The sequence below is a fragment of the Arachis ipaensis genome, chromosome B4, assembly GCF_059453495.1.
Source record: "Arachis ipaensis isolate K30076 ecotype BB chromosome B4, ASM5945349v1, whole genome shotgun sequence".
In the NCBI taxonomy this organism is placed as follows: Eukaryota; Viridiplantae; Streptophyta; class Magnoliopsida; order Fabales; family Fabaceae; genus Arachis; species Arachis ipaensis.
Genome location: NC_142439.1, coordinates 145,845,544 through 145,863,399, shown reverse-complemented (window position 1 = coordinate 145,863,399; position 17,856 = coordinate 145,845,544). Strand labels below are relative to the sequence as shown.

The 17,856-nt window shown below is 40.5% G+C and overlaps 3 protein-coding genes across 3 annotated transcripts; 2 read left to right on the top strand and 1 right to left on the bottom strand.

The window, feature by feature from the left end:
• The first annotated feature begins 1,267 nt into the window (after window positions 1-1,267).
• LOC107637406 (F-box protein CPR1-like) lies at window positions 1,268-3,706 on the top strand. The gene is made up of 2 exons (XM_016339045.3): window positions 1,268-2,954; window positions 3,240-3,706. Exons 1-2 carry the CDS (start codon window positions 1,610-1,612, stop codon window positions 3,290-3,292), a joined length of 1,398 nt encoding a protein of 465 aa, XP_016194531.2. The 5' UTR covers window positions 1,268-1,609; the 3' UTR covers window positions 3,293-3,706.
• A 7,331-nt stretch (window positions 3,707-11,037) lies between these two features.
• Window positions 11,038-12,021, bottom strand: LOC148569549 (uncharacterized). The gene has a single exon (XM_088485020.1). The coding sequence runs from the start codon at window positions 12,019-12,021 to the stop codon at window positions 11,038-11,040; it is 984 nt and encodes a 327-aa protein (XP_088341146.1).
• A 3,045-nt stretch (window positions 12,022-15,066) lies between these two features.
• Window positions 15,067-16,158, top strand: LOC107637405 (F-box protein CPR1-like). The gene has a single exon (XM_016340823.3). The coding sequence runs from the start codon at window positions 15,067-15,069 to the stop codon at window positions 16,156-16,158; it is 1,092 nt and encodes a 363-aa protein (XP_016196309.1).
• The last annotated feature ends 1,698 nt before the right edge of the window (window positions 16,159-17,856 follow it).

Genomic DNA, 17,856 nt, shown 5'->3' with positions numbered 1-17,856 from the left:
TATGTTAATTAAACTTCAATTTTTATCATGTCAAAATTTTATGAACTCAATCCAAAAATTTTTAAATGTAGATTCTTTTGGGATATTACTTTTATTCTGCAGACTTAAGAAGGAAGGTTTGTGGAGTCCAATGAATTTGTCTTTGTTTTATTGAGCAATGCGTGCTTATTTTATTAATCTTGTATCTAATTTTAATACATAGAGAATAGCGTTTGGGGAGAACAACATGCACTTAGATTACTTTTATATAAATATACTTTTCTCATTGATGACTACTTTCAGTTAATGATTAGGTTTAGCAGCATGCACAAGTGCCCCGTAAATAGTTTTTACCTTTTAGCTGATGTGTATCCTTGTAATATTAGATACATCCCAATGAAATTAGAGACATCAGCTTTAACTTAATGTTATGCGGTTTTAAAACAGTTTAAACAAAATTCAACGATCCCAGTTCATTGTACTTGACAATAGAGTTACATGTACTTGACAATAGAGTTACATAACGAACCCTGCTTTCACAGCCTCATGATTTCTTTATTTTTTTTTTCTTTTGGTACATAAAGGGGTATTAATCTGGACAGAAGCCTCGTGATTTCTATCGTGTCCTTTTCATTATGTAGTAAGAACACAAATCAGTCCTGCATGCTGTGAAGCAAAACTTATTGTTTTGGTTTGAACTACAAAGAAAGGTCACATTGTTGTTGAACTCATGAGAAGCCACCTTTACCCACCCAAACGACATAATCGAGTTACTTGTGCCAAGCCTTGAAACAACACACACCATAATACTATATAGACTGCATAACCCTCGTGACATTTCAAACTTCTTAGTTCTAGCATTATGATCATTGTTAATAATCAAAGCGGACACAATAAATGGGGATGCTTATATTGTGTTTCAGTCAAAAATCAACTTAATAAAACCGATTAATATCTAAAACGAATTCTACTAGGTAGACAATGGAGATTGTGAACTACAATAAGCTATATCCAAAGTCTACTAAACATGAATAAACAAAAAAATTTTGCTAGGTAGACAATATAATCAATAGGCTACATCTCAAGTCTACTAAACATGAATAAACATAAAAAATTTGCTAGATAAATAATAATTTTTGTAAATAATGTGAATAATGGGCTCTAGAATTAATTCAATAAAATAAAAAAAAAACATTTCAATCCCAAAGTATTTTCTAAACTTTAACATTAGGATAACTATCTATACACCTAAGTTATGTTTATTTAAAGGAAAAATAAAAAAAATAAAAAATGATTATTTTTCAATATTCATTTATTTGATTGAAGAGAAAAACTAAAAAAAAAAAAAGAATATAAAAAATTGGTAGACCACTAATTTTTTTTCTCTCTAACATTAAAAAAATACGAAAACCATAATAGTAAATTCCTAACCCTAATCTCTCAATCTTTCTTACTTTTAAGGTTAACAATTTACAGCCTCAGCACCATCTCCACTCACCTCTCCCAATCTCTCATTTACTGCTGTTTCTACGTCGCATCACTGAGTAATTGGTGTCGCTGCTGCTCTGTGTTGCACTGTTGCTATTGTCGCTGGGCAGTGGTCACTGCTGCTCTCTAGTCTCTTCCAAGCATGGATAAGAAGGAGCAGAAAGAGCAATTGAGCATGGAGGAGAAGAAGAATCAGAATGACAAGAGCAAAAGCATTCACGACATCCTCCCTCTTGACCTGATTCAGAGAATCTTACTGAGGGTTCGGGTTAAACATCTCGGTCGCCTCAAGTGCGTTTCGAAGCTTTGGCACTCTCTAATTTCCGATCCTAACTTTGCGGAATTGCATTTTCACCACTCTCCCGTATCAACCAACGCATGCATCTCCATAGGAAAACTTCCGATGGCTTACTCTGTTTACTTAGACGCACTATTTAGTGACGGAAATGATGCATTACAAGTAAGAGAGGTGTCTCCCCCTTTCGACATGACACGATCTTCCGATGTTAAAGTCATTGGATCCTGCAGAGGCTTCGTTCTCTTTGATCGACACCCATGTCTTCTTGTTGTATGGAACCCACTGACTGGATCCAGAAAATTAATATCCTACTCACATATTCTTTCTCGTTGTAAGCACAAGGACTTTAGCCGTCCTTCCAAGTTCCATCTCTATGGATTTGGTTATGATGCATCACAGGATGATTACTTAGTTGTTGTAGCTTGGCAGGATATGGATGACCATGATCACTTTGACTGCTTTTCCTTGAGAACTAATTCATGGATTGATTTTGATGCTGCACTCCCCAATCCCTTGTTTGGTTTTGATCGCAATTCTTTTGGGTTGTTCTTGAATGACGCTATTCATTGGGTGCAATTCTCTCCTAAAGTTTACAGGGATGCTATTCTTATCTTTGATATGAAGGAAAGGACTTTCTCAAGAATATCTGCCCCGGAACAACTGGTAATGTTTTCACGCGGTTATTCAGGTCTGGCCCTACTAGGAGGCTGTCTAGCCTTGTATTATCGCGATTTTAATAGCTGTAGCACTCACATATGGGTGATGAAAGAATATAAAGTGCACTCATCTTGGACTCTCTATCAGGTTCCTTGCAAAGTCTTTCAGCCATTGTGCTTTTCCAGTAATGGTGATATTATTGGAAGAGATTATACTAAAAGAGGGGGCCTAGCCTTTTATTATCACAATCGTGATAGCTGTAACACTGACCTATGGGTGATGCAAGAATATAAAGTGCACTCATCTTGGACTCTCTATCAGATTCCTTGCAAAGTCGAAAATGGGGATATTATTGGAAGAGGTTATAATTTTCTCTACATGTATAATCTCAGAGAAGAGGAATGTTTTAAAAATCATTGGTTATCGGTTGGCCTCTTTGCATCCGATGCTGTGTATACAGAGAGTCTCTTGCCACTCCCTAGTGACATTAACGATAAGGATAATAACAATAATAAGAAGAAGAAGGAAAAAGGTATGTAACTATTCTCCTATGCTTTGCACCAAGCCATTCATGTTAGTTTTGCATTGTGATTAATGAAAAAGTAATGAGTAATATGCATTATGCATCAATTTCCAATCAAAGGTCACTTTTGTCTGTGGATGGTGAATTCGAATTTATCAATGCCTAGGGAATCATTAATCACGGTCTTACTTCCTATAGTCCGGTCTTGTGGTCAGTTTTAAAGTTTAGATCTTTTTCATGTCTAAAGCTTTGACTTTTATCTGTTGAGCTTTTTTTGTTTATATTATTTTGCAGTCGATCAAGTTCACCATGAATGTTTTGAACAACTTGATGTTGCTAAAGGTTAGCATCACGAAGGATCCAAACAAAGAGAATTAGGAGCCAAACACAAGTGAGCAGCTTGACACACCGAGAAGAACATTGGAAAAGTGCAAATGAAGTTGTCTCTTTTTGGTTAAATCTAATATATCTTTTGAATCAAATCTAATAGTAATATTTTTTAGTTGGTTATGCAAAACTTTAGATGTTTTATTTTGCAGATTACATGATGTACTTTTTTTTAAATCATGTCCAAACCTTATGAACCCAATCCTAGAAGTTTTAATTGTAGATTCTTTTGAATAAGTTTCTCCTGCAGACTTCAGATGCAAGGTGTGGAATCCAATAAATTTGTCAAATGAGTCTTGTAAAATTTCTGTTTGTCTGTGTTATCGAGCAATGTGTGCTTATTTTATTAATCTTGTATCTAATTTAGTTTTAAATTATTGGGAGTAAAATACATAGTGAATAACTTTTAAAGAGAAGGAGAATTAGTATCAGAAATCTTGTATCTACTTTATTGTGCTGAACTGTCAATTACTATAGATAAATATACATTTTATAAATAATTTCTAGCGGATGGCCTATCCTTATAAGATTAGGTACATCTATACAAGATTAGGTACATCCATAATAACTAAAATCTCGATTTAACCTTTAAAATCTTTTCATATTTAGGGGTGAGGGGGTGAGTACGGGTTGGGTTGGTTTGAGTTTAAGGTAAAATTAGAACCGAACTAATTAAATTGTAATTGGTTTGGTTTGGTTCGGATTTGTATTTTATTTTTGTGCGTACTCGAACCAAATCAAACCAATTAAAAATGGATATTAGTTCGATTCAAACAATTGGGTACCCGATGAAATAAAAATTCATAAAAAAAATAAAAAATGAAATTTTTATTTTAAAAATCCTGTAAGTACAATAAACATGTAATATTAATAGAAATAATCTAAACATGTTAAACACCAAATACATTAAAAACTAAACATATTAAAATCCAAAGACAATAAAATCTAAACATATTAAAAGACATATATATATTTTAAACTTTTATTTTTTTTATTTAATTAATATACAGTCGGATCTACGGATTGGTTCGGGTTCTACACCCTCAAAACTGTTATCCGAACCAATTACTAAAGAGAATCATTGTTTGATTCGGGTAGAGAATCATTGTTTGATTCGGGTAGAGAATTGTTCATACCCTGGCCCAATAAATAGGGCCCAGGATCCAAGCAAAGAAGCCCAACCCAAAGGGGTTGGCCCTCCCCCAGTACCAGCCTTCGTCCCCAGAAGTCGGTACTGAACACGACCTGCTCTAAAGAAGTCGGATACGAGGGTTAGCTGGCAGATAACACTCATTCGAATGAGTAACTGCCCCTAGAAACTCTCTAACCACTTCATAGAGCCATATCTTAACCTCCCTAAGATATGGGAACGGTTATCCACCTAAAAAGGTAGCACTACTTCAGCGGTGGTTATTGGTTCACCACTATAAATACCCTGACATCCCTCAGGTATCACTAAGTCCCAATACATTCTCAACTTGCTCACACTCTTGCTAACTTAGGCATTGGAGTGTCTTTGCAGGTACCACCCCCCATTCTTCCACACACACAAGTCGGACGGAGGAACACCGAGTTTCAGGATCGCTCGATAGTCACCTCCTTCGCGCGTTTGGGCCAACCAACGTCATCCGGCCCACGAATCTCTGGTTACCCACCGTAACATTGGCGCCGTTGCCGGGGACCCGAGAGATCAACCAGTGATGGCGGATAGATCCCCTGAAGAGGGTCATGTGGAGACAGATTCTGAACAAGAGAATCTGAACACTGGAAACAACGAAGCAGATCAGAACCTCCACCAGGAAGCTAATGATCAAAATAAGGAAGGCACCTCCGGAATCAAAAATCCGAAGGTGAACTCCTCGGAGGGGCGCGAGTCAGAAAAAGAAGGACCCCCTCTCGCTAGTGAGCTTATGGGACTAATCCATAGCCGCCTCGAGCAGCTAGAACAGGAGCGGGAACGACAAAGGGAAGCTGAAAAGAACCTAAAAGAGGAGATGGAGCGACGAAAAGAGTTAGAAAGAAAACTCTTAAAGTTAGAATCCTCCCTCAAAGGTCGGAATTCCCACGGCGATAGAGAAGATTCTCCCTTAGGAGAGAAAGATCCGTTTAGCGAGGACATAATGAGGGCAAAAGTTCCGAGAAACTTTAGAAGCCCCGATATGGACCTCTACGATGGAACCACCGATCCAAAGCATCATTTGAGCAACTTTAAAAGTCGGATGTATCTGACCGACGCTTCTGACGCTACGCGATGCAAAGCTTTCCCGACAACCTTGTCAAAAGCAGCAATGAAGTGGTTCGACAGTCTCCCTCCGAGGTCAATTACCAGTTTTGAAGACCTCTCAAGAAAATTCTTGATGAGGTTCTCCATCCAGAAGGACAAAGTAAAACATGCACCAAGCCTCCTGGGAATAAAACAGGAGGTCGGGGAGTCCTTACGGGCCTATATGGAAAGATTCAACAAAGCATGTTTGGAGATTCAAGACCTGCCCACCGAAGCGGTCATCATGGGGCTAGTCAATGGTCTTAGAGAAGGTCCCTTCTCACAGTCCATATCAAAAAGACACCCCGCCTCTTTAAATGATGTACAGGAAAGAGCTGAAAAGTACATCAATATGGAAGAAAACGCTAGGCTAAGAGACCCGAGTTTGCGAATCGGGCACCCTCCCTCAACGAAAGAAAGGGAGAGGGAAGCGAAGAAGAAGGAAGAACTCGGCCTTGATAGGCCAAGAAAATATCACTCTTATACTCCATTGAAAGTTCCTGTAGTGGATGTATACAGAGAAATTTGCAATACTGAAAGGCTGCCTCCCCCCAGACCCATCAAGAATAAAAAAGGGGGGAGCTGCAGTGATTACTGCGAGTACCATAAGATATATGGACACCCCACAAACGACTGTTACGACCTTAAAAATGTGATAGAAAAGCTAGCCAGAGAAGGTCGGCTTGACAGATATCTCATAGAAAGGTCAGACGGTCATGGAAAAAGAAAACGAGAAGATACGGATAGAAGAGACCCACCACCACAAACTCCGGAGAGACATATCCATATGATCTCAGGAGGATTTGCGGGAGGGGGACTCACAAAATCCTCTCGAAAAAGACATCTCAAGAGAGTCTACCAGGTCGAAGAGGGGTCCTCCGATCTTCCGACCATTTCATTCACAAAGGAAGACGGACGAGGAGTAATCCCTGGGCACGATGACCCAGTGGTAATTACCATGATCTTGGCAAATGCCCATCTACACAGAACCCTAGTAGACCAAGGAAGTTCAGCAGACATCCTCTTTAAGCCCGCTTTCGACAAACTAGGTTTAGATGAGAAAGAGTTAAGAGCCTACCCCGACACATTGTACGGATTAGGTGACACGCCGATAAAGCCACTAGGATTTTTACCCCTTCACACCACCTTTGGAAAGGGGGAAAAATCAAAAACTCTGAGTATAGACTTCATAGTCATCGACGTGGGGTCGGCTTATAATGCTTTAATCGGCAGGGCTACCCTTAATCGACTCGGAGCGGTGGTATCGACGCCCCACCTCTGCATGAAGTTCCCGACCTCGTCGGGAATAGCAACGGTGAGGGGAGATCAGAAACTGGCAAGGAAATGCTACAATGAAAGCCTAAACCTGAGAGGAAAAGGCAGAGAAGTCCACACAATAGAACTCGGGGGAGCAAGGGTTAAAGAAGAGCTGCGACCACAGCTCGGGGGAAAAACTGAGGAAATTCAGGTCGGCGAAGAGGAAGGGAAAAACACTCACATAGAAGCCAACCTAGGGGAGACCCTAAGACAAGGGTTGACTAAGCTCCTAAGAGATAACTCCGATCTCTTCGCCTGGAAGGCCTCCGACATGCCTGGGATAGATCCCGAGCTCATGTCTCACAAGCTCTCGGTCTACTCAGGGTCCCGACCTGTACAACAAAGAAGACGCAAGCTCGGCCCAGAGCGAGCCCTAGTAGTAGAAGAGCAAGTGCAGGCGCTCCTAGAAGCCGGTTTCATCAGAGAAGTCAAATATCCAACATGGCTAGCCAATGTAGTGCTGGTCAAAAAACAAAATGGTAAATGGAGAATGTGCGTCGACTACACCGACTTAAATAAGGCATGTCCCAAGGACCCTTATCCTCTACCAAGTATTGACGCCCTAGTGGACTCTAGCTCGGGGTATCAATACCTGTCATTCATGGACGCTTACTCAGGGTATAACCAAATCCCAATGTATGAACCAGACCAGGAAAAAACATCATTCATCACGCCCAGAGCCAACTATTGCTACGTGGTCATGCCATTTGGATTGAAAAATGCAGGGGCCACATATCAGAGGCTGATGAACAAGGTGTTTGCCCCCCACTTAGGAAGCTTAATGGAAGCATATGTCGATGATATGCTGGTAAAAACCAAGGAAGAAGTCGACCTCCTATCCGACCTCTCACAAGTCTTTGATACCATAAGGTTGCACGGGATGAGACTAAACCCTGCAAAGTGCGCCTTCGCAGTGGAGGCAGGAAAATTTCTAGGATTTATGCTAACACAAAGAGGGATCGAAGCCAATCCCGACAAGTGTAGAGCTATCCTAGAGATGAAAAGCCCGACTTGTTTGAGAGAAGTCCAACAGCTGAATGGCCGACTAGCAGCTCTCTCCAGATTTTTGGCAGGATCAGCATTAAGATCCCTCCCACTGTTCTCCCTACTGAAAAAGGGGCACCAGTTCGAGTGGACTCCCGAATGCGAGGAGGCGTTCCAGGAGTTCAAAAAGTTTTTGAGCCAACCTCCTATCTTGACCCGACCTATAGCCGGAAAAGACCTCGTCCTATACCTATCCGTGGCAGACAGGGCTGTCTCAGCAGCCTTGATAAGAGAATATGAGGTCAGACAACACCCTATCTACTTCATCAGTAAAGTTCTACAGGGCCCTGAGCTAAGGTATCACAAATTAGAAAAGTTTGCCTACTCCTTAGTAATAGCCTCTCGAAGGCTACGACCTTACTTTCAGGCTCACACAATAAGGGTCTGCACGAACCAACCCATGAAGCAAATCCTCCAAAAGACGGATATTGCAGGAAGAATGGTACAATGGGCAATAGAACTCTCCGAGTTCGACTTGAAGTATGAAATTCGGACGGCGATTAAAGCCCAGTGCCTCGCCGACTTCATTGCTGAATATGCAGGGGATCAAGAGGACAAACCGACTACTTGGGAACTCTACGTGGATGGATCCTCCAATAAAACAGGAAGCGGCGCAGGCATAATATTGGTAGATGAAAGGGGAACCCAGATAGAAGTTTCCCTCAAGTTCGAATTCCCAGCTTCAAATAATCAGGCAGAATACGAAGCCTTGATCGCAGGATTGAAGCTGGCTGAAGAAGTCGGTGCTACGAAAGTGATGGTATACAGCGACTCCCAGGTGGTGACCTCCCAAATAAGTGGGGAATACCAGGCAAAAGACCCAACTATGAAAAGGTACTTGGAGAAAGCCTCGGAGCTCCTGGGGCGCTTTGCCGAAACCGAGGTGAAACACATAACTCGGGATCTAAACAGCAGAGCAGACGCCCTATCCAAGCTAGCAAGTACCAAGCCAGGAGGAAATAACAGAAGCTTGATTCAAGAGACCCTCCAGGAACCTTCAGTGGTAAAAACGGAAGACACGCTAGAAGTCTTTGAAGTGGTCGGATTAAACCTCGGATGGATGAACCCCTTAGTCGAATACCTAAAATTCGACATCCTCCCTAAGGAGGAAAAAGAAGCCCAGAAAATCCGAAGGGAAGCACAACATTATACTTTGGTGAAAAATGTTCTCTACAGAAGGGGGATATCAACACCATTGTTAAAGTGTGTACCGACCTTAAAAACCACCGAGGTGTTGGAGGAGGTACATAGCGGAATCTGCGGGAACCATCTCGGAGCCAGGTCATTGGCCAGGAAAGTGATCCGAGCAGGATTCTACTGGCCAACCTTACAGAAAGATGCCACAGAATTTGTGAAAAAGTGCCAGCCATGTCAAATGCATGCAAATTTCCACGTGGCTCCCCCAGAAGAGCTCATTAGTATCACTTCTCCATGGCCCTTTGCAAAATGGGGAATGGATTTGTTAGGTCCTTTTCCCCAGGCGCCAGGACAAGTTAAATACCTAATAGTGGGAATAGATTACTTCACAAAGTGGATAAAAGCAGAACCACTGGCCACCATCACAGCACAAAGAAGTCGGAGGTTCCTCTACAAAAATATAATCACAAGGTATGGGATACCTTATTCCATTACCACAGATAACGGAACCCAGTTCACCGACTCCACCTTTAGAAGCCTGGTAGCCAGTATGAAAATTAAACACCAGTTCACCTCGGTGGAACACCCACAAGCCAATGGGCAAGCCGAAGCAGCCAACAAAGTCATTCTGGCAGGGCTGAAGAAAAGGTTACAAGACGCGAAAGGGGCTTGGGCTGAAGAGCTCCAACAAGTACTATGGGCTTATAGAACAACTCCCCAATCCGCCACTGGAGAAACACCCTTCCGACTAGTCTATGGCGTAGAAGCCATGATCCCAATAGAGGTCAATGAGCAAAGCCCAAGAGTGATTTTCCACGACGAGATCAGGAATATACAGGGACATAAAGAAGAGCTCGACTTGCTCCCTGAAGTCCGAGAAGAAGCTCAGATAAGAGAAGCAGCATTGAAACAAAGGATGACTACAAGGTACAACAAAAAAGTCATTCGAAGGAGTTTCACCCCAGATGACTTAGTCTTAATCAGAAACGACATTGGGGTCAACAAATCTGGGGAGGGAAAGCTCGCTGCTAATTGGAAAGGACCATACAAAGTCAAGGAGGTCTTAGGAAAAGGCTATTATAAGGTGACCGACTTAGGCGGCACCGAGTTACCAAGGTCATGGCATGCTTGTAATATGAAAAGGTACTACAGTTAAAAGCGAACTCTACTCCCTGATGTACTCTTTTCCCAGCTTCATGATTTTTTCCCAGAATCAAAGGGTTTTTTCTGAAGAAGGGTTTTTAACGAGGCATCATAGTAGGGACTAAGGGAAATAAATTATCAAAAGCCCTTAGTAGCAACAAGGTACCTCCTCAATTAATAAAGAACTCTTTCATTTTAAATATCTCTTTCAAAATTCCCTTTTTATTTTCTTTCTACGAAACGCGCCGATTTAAGCTCGACAAAACGTAAAAATCCCATGAACCGACCTAGATGGTCGTCAGGATAAAACGACGAGGTACAAGTCGGTGTAAAGAGGCTATAGAAGTCGATCATGATAAACTCGGGAGCAGTCCGACTCACAGGGCGGAATGCGAAACCGAGTAAAATTAAAATGAATCGCAAAAGTAGCCTAAGTCACGAAAAACTCAATAAAACAAATTTGAGTACTAGGAATAACAAAAAGAGATAAAGAAAACTAAGAAAAAGGCTGCCTTGAGAATCAAGGAAATTCAGAAAAGCAGGCAAGTCCCAAAGAAAAGGTTTTCTCCAGAAAAGATCAAAGAGTCAAAGGAACCACGAAAAGCATGCGCGCATAAGGTAACTCAAAACCCTTATCCAAAAAGGGCATTTATTTAACGCTAAATTAAACCCCTATTAAAAAAGGGGCATTACTGTTTTGTTTACGGCCTTAAAAGGCCAAATAATTGTTCAAAACACCAACAAATAAACATAAAGAGTTTAAAAAGAGGGACCCACAGGCCGGGCCCCGATAGCCAAAAATCACTTTTTTAGATCACCATCAGCAAGGTCAGGGGGAACGCCAGGAGCAGGAGTTGAAGAGGAAGTCGGAGGAACGGTAGAAGAACTCGGAGCGTCCTTAGAGCGAGGAGGGGACTCTACGATCCTCTGCCCCCGAGTCTTTAAATCAGACTCAGATTCCACTATGGGGGCAGGAGGATCCACGATGGCACCATCAATAACAACCTTATCAGGGTCCAAAGGAGAAAGGTCCAAGTCAGGAGCAATAACTCCGACCTGTTCCTTGAAAATCCTCCAGGCCTCATCAGCACCATCCGCAATAGAGTCCTCCAACTCGGTGTAGGCCTTCCGAGCGTTCAGTAAGTCGTTCTTTACAGACACAAGATCAGCAAATAAACTATTGTAGCTGGCTTGCGCTGCCTTCCTCAACTCCACCTCCATGTTGCATTGGGCTTGCAACTTCTGCCCCTTCTCTCGGAGGCTGTTCCTCTCCCCCTCCAGTTTGGCGACTTTCCCCTCCAACTCCTTCTCATGCTCCTGATATATACGAAGCCTACCCTCTAGCTCCTCGACCCTCGAGGTCGTCCCTAAAGAGCTGATGGGAGTCTTCTCAAATATATCCAAGAGTTTGCCACAAACCCCCGCCGTCTTGAGACTCTCCTCAACCACAGTAGTGAGGTAGTGCCGAACAGAAACATCATCCATACTCATACGAGCATGAGGATAGATGTTCTTTCGGACGAACGCAAGAGCGTCCGCCTCACCAGAAGCGCCAGACTCTAAGGTCTTGCGCTTCTTTGGCTCTGGTTCGGGAGTAGGTCGGACGGAAGGGGGTGGCAGAGAGGAAGCAGAGGAAGAAATTACAATAGGCTGAGAAGGAGTCCCAACGTTCCGAGGAGGAGGAGGGGGAGAGACAACCATCCTAACACCTCCAGACCTGGCTCGAGACTTTGCCTTGGCTTCCTGAGCCCTCTGGTAAGACTCTTGAGCGTTTTTCTTTGCCATCTCTACAAAAAACAAATTGGTAGCCAAAATCAGACAAAGTCGGTAAAAGAAATTGCAAGTCGGAAATAAGCAAGAAACACAAAAAGCTACCTAATTGTGACTGGACAAAGGTCGGCGACCCCTGGAGAAATTTTTTAGTATCCAAGTATGGGGCCCTCCCCCACGCTTCTCGGAGGAACCCCACAATGGCTGCTTCTACCTCATTTAAGTCATCCAGACCATATTTCTCGCAAGGGGAGGCCTCCAGCCAATATAAAGGAAATCGGGGAGAAGAATGATCATCCAGGAAAAAGGGGTGGTGACCCTCTACAGCTTGCACTTTGAAAAAGTAGTTCTTGAAGTCATGAAAGGACTCGTCAAAAAGGGTAAAAAGTCTCCGACCTTGTATGGCTCGGAACGACACCCACTGTTGTTTATTGTTTAGCCCACTGAAGGGTTTTGTCATATGGAAAAGATGGAAGAAAATCTTTAAAGAAGTCGGGAACTCTAAAGCCTGGCTGACAAATTGATAAATTTTCAAAAAACCCCAAGAGTTGGGGTGAAGCTGGGTGGGAGCGACTCGACAGTGACGCAAAACAGATCTCAAAATTCGAAAAAGGAAGAAAAACACCCAAACGGGTGATCATGCACTCATACATAAAGAAAAAATGAGGGGCCGCCTCATCGACTCTTCCAAAACAAACCCGGTCTTCAGGACCCGGGACTACCAATTCGTATTTTGGTTCGTCATCCTCAGAAGTGCAAATTCTGTGATGAGTGCGAAGGTTGGTAATGAACTCAGAATCGACTGAGGGCTCCTCCCCTAAGACCGTGACATCAACCCAGTGAGAGAGAGCGTCTACAGAAGCCATTTCTTTTTATAAAAAAGGGGTAACAAACCTACAAGGGGAAAAGAAAAATCACCAACACGGTCTCTAAAGGGAGGAGGATGCGAAACTAAAGTCTACAAATCAAATTTATCTACAAAGGCATATTAAAGAACTAACCTTTATCCGGAAATAAGGGTTGGAAGCAAAAAGCCTTCGAAGACGCAAGAACACAGTACGAACGAATGCAAGGAAAATTTGAAAGATCGCAGAAACGAAACAACGAAAGAGAGGGAAAATATTTATAAGAACGTTAGGGGCATAACGGTAAAATTGGGGCAATCATTAATAAAGATGCACCGTTACCAAGGCTATTAAATCCCTACGCACACCCCTAACGGACACGACGCTTGATTGGACGTAACTGTCAGAACCAAAAGGTCACGAAAAATCACGTCGGTTTTCAAACCATCACGTCGGTCCTCTCACAAATCGGCTATGACCCCGAGTTGAATACTCGAACCCAACTCTTAAAAATAAATTGGGCTCGAGTAGGGGCACTGTTCATACCCTGGCCCAATAAATAGGGCCCAGGATCCAAGCAAAGAAGCCCAACCCAAAGGGGTTGGCCCTCCCCCAGTACCAGCCTTCGTCCCCAGAAGTCGGTACTGAACACGACCTGCTCCAAAGAAGTCGGATACGAGGGTTAGCTGGCAGATAACACTCATTCGAATGAGTAACTGCCCCTAGAAACTCTCTAACCACTTCATAGAGCCATATCTTAACCTCCCTAAGATATGGGAACGGTTATCCACCTAAAAAGGTGGCACTACTTCAGCGGTGGTTATTGGTTCACCACTATAAATACCCTGACATCCCTCAGGTATCACTAAGTCCCAATACATTCTCAACTTGCTCACACTCTTGCTAACTTAGGCATTGGAGTGTCTTTGCAGGTACCACCCCCCATTCTTCCACACACACAAGTCGGACGGAGGAACACCGAGTTTCAGGATCGCTCGATAGTCACCTCCTTCGCGCGTTTGGGCCAAACAACGTCATCCGGCCCACGAATCTCTGGTTACCCACCGTCACAAGAATCATTGTTTGATTCGAGTTGGACCCGATTATCCATTAATTGCAAAATCAATTTAATTAGTTCAGTTTAAATTCGAACGGATAATCGAGTATTCACAATCCGTACTCACCCCTACCAATATTACGATTTTAAATGAGTCAATTGATTTTACAAAGTTTTTATTAGATCTGACGATTTTAAGATTTCAATCTTGTTAAAAATTTACGTTTTACATACTTAATTAACTTTTTCGATTTCACGGGCACATCCAATGAAATTAGAGTCATAAGCTTTAACTTAATGTCATACTAGTAATTAGTAGCAACTAGAGGTGTTCGTGGTGCGGTTTAGTTTGGTTTTAAGGGAAAAAGTCATCCAATACGAACGCTTAATTTATGTGCGGTACGGTTTGGATTAGATGAACTTTTTTCGAAATCCGATCCGATTCGATCTAATTACAAGCGGTTTGGATTGGTTTGGATTTGCGATTTTTTAAATAAAAAAAATTAAATACATATAACAAATCTTAACATCAAATTTTAAATAATCAACAATGACATAACAAGTCTTAACAATATCTTAAAAAGCCAACGATAACATAACAATAGAAATAAAATTATAGGTTAGTTAAAATAAATAAATAAATAATATTTTCAACGTAAAATATTTATTAAATAATAATAATACATGAATAATAGAAAAATGTATAACAAATTGAATATGTCATAAGTATAATTGTAAATATAATAATAAAATAATAATATTATAGCACATTGTGAAGTTTAGATTGGATTGGATCGATTATGAAAAATAGATTCGAAATCCGATATAATCCAGCAGTTTGCAAAAAAATAGAATCCAATCAAATCCAAATTAATGCGGTTTTAATCGATTTTCTATTTAGATTAGATTGGATGAGTGGTTTAATTTAGATCTATTTGAATTTGAACAAGCCTAACCCTAGTAGCAACCAAGGATGTCAGTAAATTATTCGATTTCACAACAGTTTTGAAAAGGCAAGAGGAATCCTAGGCTCAAAGATAGAACGAACTAACTAACAAGAATTCAAATCGGATAGAATCTTTGACCAACAGCCCTTAATTCCCAACACTCTTCATCAATTACATAAGAACCAAGCAGAACAAAACAGAGCTTGCTTCCATGGATAGAAAACAGAAGAGCATCAACGAGCTTCTCTCTCTGGAGTTGCTCCAAGCAATCTTAGTGAGGGTACCAGCCAAGCATCTCTTGCCTCTCAGGTTCGTTTCTAAGCTATGGCTCTCTCTCATTTCCGATCCAACCTTTGTGGAATTTCATATTCACCACACTTCAGCATTCACCGCCCCTTCATACTTCTTCACCCGGAATGATCAACCGGTTGGCTCCATTGACCTACACGCACTCTTTCATGGTGGTGCCACCCTTGGCACCTCAATAGAAAAACTCTCTCTCCCTTTCCCATGGAAGAAGAGCACACGTGCCAATTTACTTGTTCTTGGATCATGCAGAGGGTTTGTATTGTTACACCACTGTGAACCATATTATATTATTCTATGGAATCCAGTGACCCAATCCCACAAAAAAATATCTTACTATAATGCTGTTGAAAAAAAGAAGTATATTATTCAAGGCGTTGGTTATGATGCATCAAATGATGATTACGTAATAGTTATAGCCTTTAAGAAAAATCAGCCTCATTGTTTTTCTTTGAGGACTAATTCATGGACCAAGATTGATGTTGCACCCCGCACACCTTTGATAACCCAGGAGTTTAAACATGAGGGGTTGTTCTTTAACGGAGCTATACATTGGTTGTCTTATCGACGTAACAATCAAGATATTCTAATTTTTGATGTGACGAAAAGGAGATTCTCAAAGATACCTTTACCTGAACAAAGACTAAGGTGGTGGTCCTCCGAACTCGTGATATTAGGAGGGTGCCTAGCTTTGAATGTCTTCAACTATGGTGATGATAAAAGAACTCAGATATGGGTGTTGAAGGAATATAAAGTGCCATCATCTTGGACTATTCTCTACGAGATTCCTCATCACTGCGTTTATTCTTTATTCTTATCTAATTACAGTGATTTTATTGTGTTAGATCGTGCCAATAACAATTTTGCCAAGTATAATCTTGAAGGAGAGAGGCTTCAGTGTTTTAAATACTTGGACTATGGTTTGGACTATGGTTTCTTACCTTTTGAGTACACTAGTACTGTGTATACTCCGAGTCTCGCCACACTTCCCAGCTGAGACAAGAAGAAACGGAAAAATGGTATGTAATAATTAATGAGCTTTATTTGCACCTTGTTATATATTCATGTTAATTTAATTTCTTAATAATTAATGTACGTGAGTTTTGAATATTATTTATGAATAATTATTCTCAGAAGACATCAAGGATGATTGGAATCACAAAGAGCTCAAACAAGGAACGTGAATAAGGGAGCAATCCAACTTAAGCATGCATGCATGTTGTTCTATTTTAAATAGATTGTAGGGTTGGCAATTGAGTTGAAAGCTACAAGAAACTTTAGTTTTATTCTATTTTGCTTTAAAGTTTGAATTTTGTGTGTTGTTATTGTTATTGGAATAATCATTCATCGTTTGATGAAGATACTGTTTCATATACATGAAATATGACGAATGTTTAAATTAAATTCAATCTTAAACGAAATCCTCTAATCCAATTCAAGTGACTGGATTCGCATAATTTTAAAGTGGATTCAAACCTAATTTTTAACCAAAAAAAAGGTATTAATTGAATTAAATTAATTTTGAATTTGATTTTTAAATTCATATAATCCAATCCAAACAACATTATACTGTTATTAATTATTAAAATTGATGAAAGTTTCAATTTTTATTTTATAAATATCACTTGTTTACAAAATTCCTCATTTTGATTTTTCACAAAAAAATTTAACGCTTTTTAAATTCATTATTTAGGTTTAGAAGAAAAAAATACTTAGAAAATAAACAGAGGAGGAAGAAGATAGTGCATATTCACTGTCCTGAGTTTCTATCTTTCTAATCATATTGAACAATATTTCCAATTCAAAAGTATTCCAGTTATGAGGAAGATGGGGTTTCAATAGCGCCAAAAACACATGAATTTATTACACATCATGAATTTAGAATGTTAAAAATTAACTTAAAATTCAAACTAAAATAATCCTTTTTTTTAAGGATCTATTAAAACTGTTCTTATTAAATATTATATTTCAATATTTTGAGAGACTAAATTTTAGGTTCAAATGGGAGTTCAAAAAATTTGATACGTGAGAAACTCTAAGGCTTAAAAATAGAAACTCTAAGGCTTAAAAAATTTGGTACGTGAGAAACAATGAAGGCCGGGTGCGGAGGTCTTCTTGGAACCCATAGATGAATCTGGAAAGATGCCGACCAGTATAAGCTGAGTTGTGGGGCGTCCTTTATGGACTTCACATGGCAGCAGACCTGGAAATGAGAAGAGTGGAAGTGAAAGTAAATGCAAAGGAGGTCTATGAGATTTTGAAAAGTACAAGACAGGAAAAAAGTAATGCTAGCGGGTCAGCAATTTTGTGATTTGTAGCCATCAAATAGCCATCAATGATGATTTTAATAATGTGAGATTGGTGTGAGATTTCATCTAATTGCTTACTTTTCTTTGCTAGTCACATGCTAGCCAGAATTTAACAAAGTTGCTAGCCTCCTAGACTTTTCCGACAGAAAAATTATGCAACAACAAAGTGCTCAGAGAGAGATTTACAAAATCCTTCGAAAACCTTGGGAAATTGTTTTTATATATATTGAAAGAGAAGCCAATCAGTGTGCACACTGACTAGCACACAGCCATTCATGTTAGTTTTCATTGCATTGTAATTAATGAAAATTATGCCACAACAAAGTGCTCAGAGAGAGATTTACGAAATCTTTCGAAAACCTTGGAAAATTGTTTTTATATATATT

Coding starts and splice junctions, on each gene's coding strand:
- LOC107637405 (XM_016340823.3), top strand. CDS start 15,067: ATGGATAGAAAACAGAAGAGCATCAACGAGCTTCTCTCTCTGGAGTTG.
- LOC148569549 (XM_088485020.1), bottom strand. CDS start 12,021: ATGGCAAAGAAAAACGCTCAAGAGTCTTACCAGAGGGCTCAGGAAGCC.
- LOC107637406 (XM_016339045.3), top strand. CDS start 1,610: ATGGATAAGAAGGAGCAGAAAGAGCAATTGAGCATGGAGGAGAAGAAG. Junction 2,955..3,239: donor TAAGAAGAAGAAGGAAAAAG/GTATGTAACTAT, acceptor ATTATTTTGCAG/TCGATCAAGTTCACCATGAA.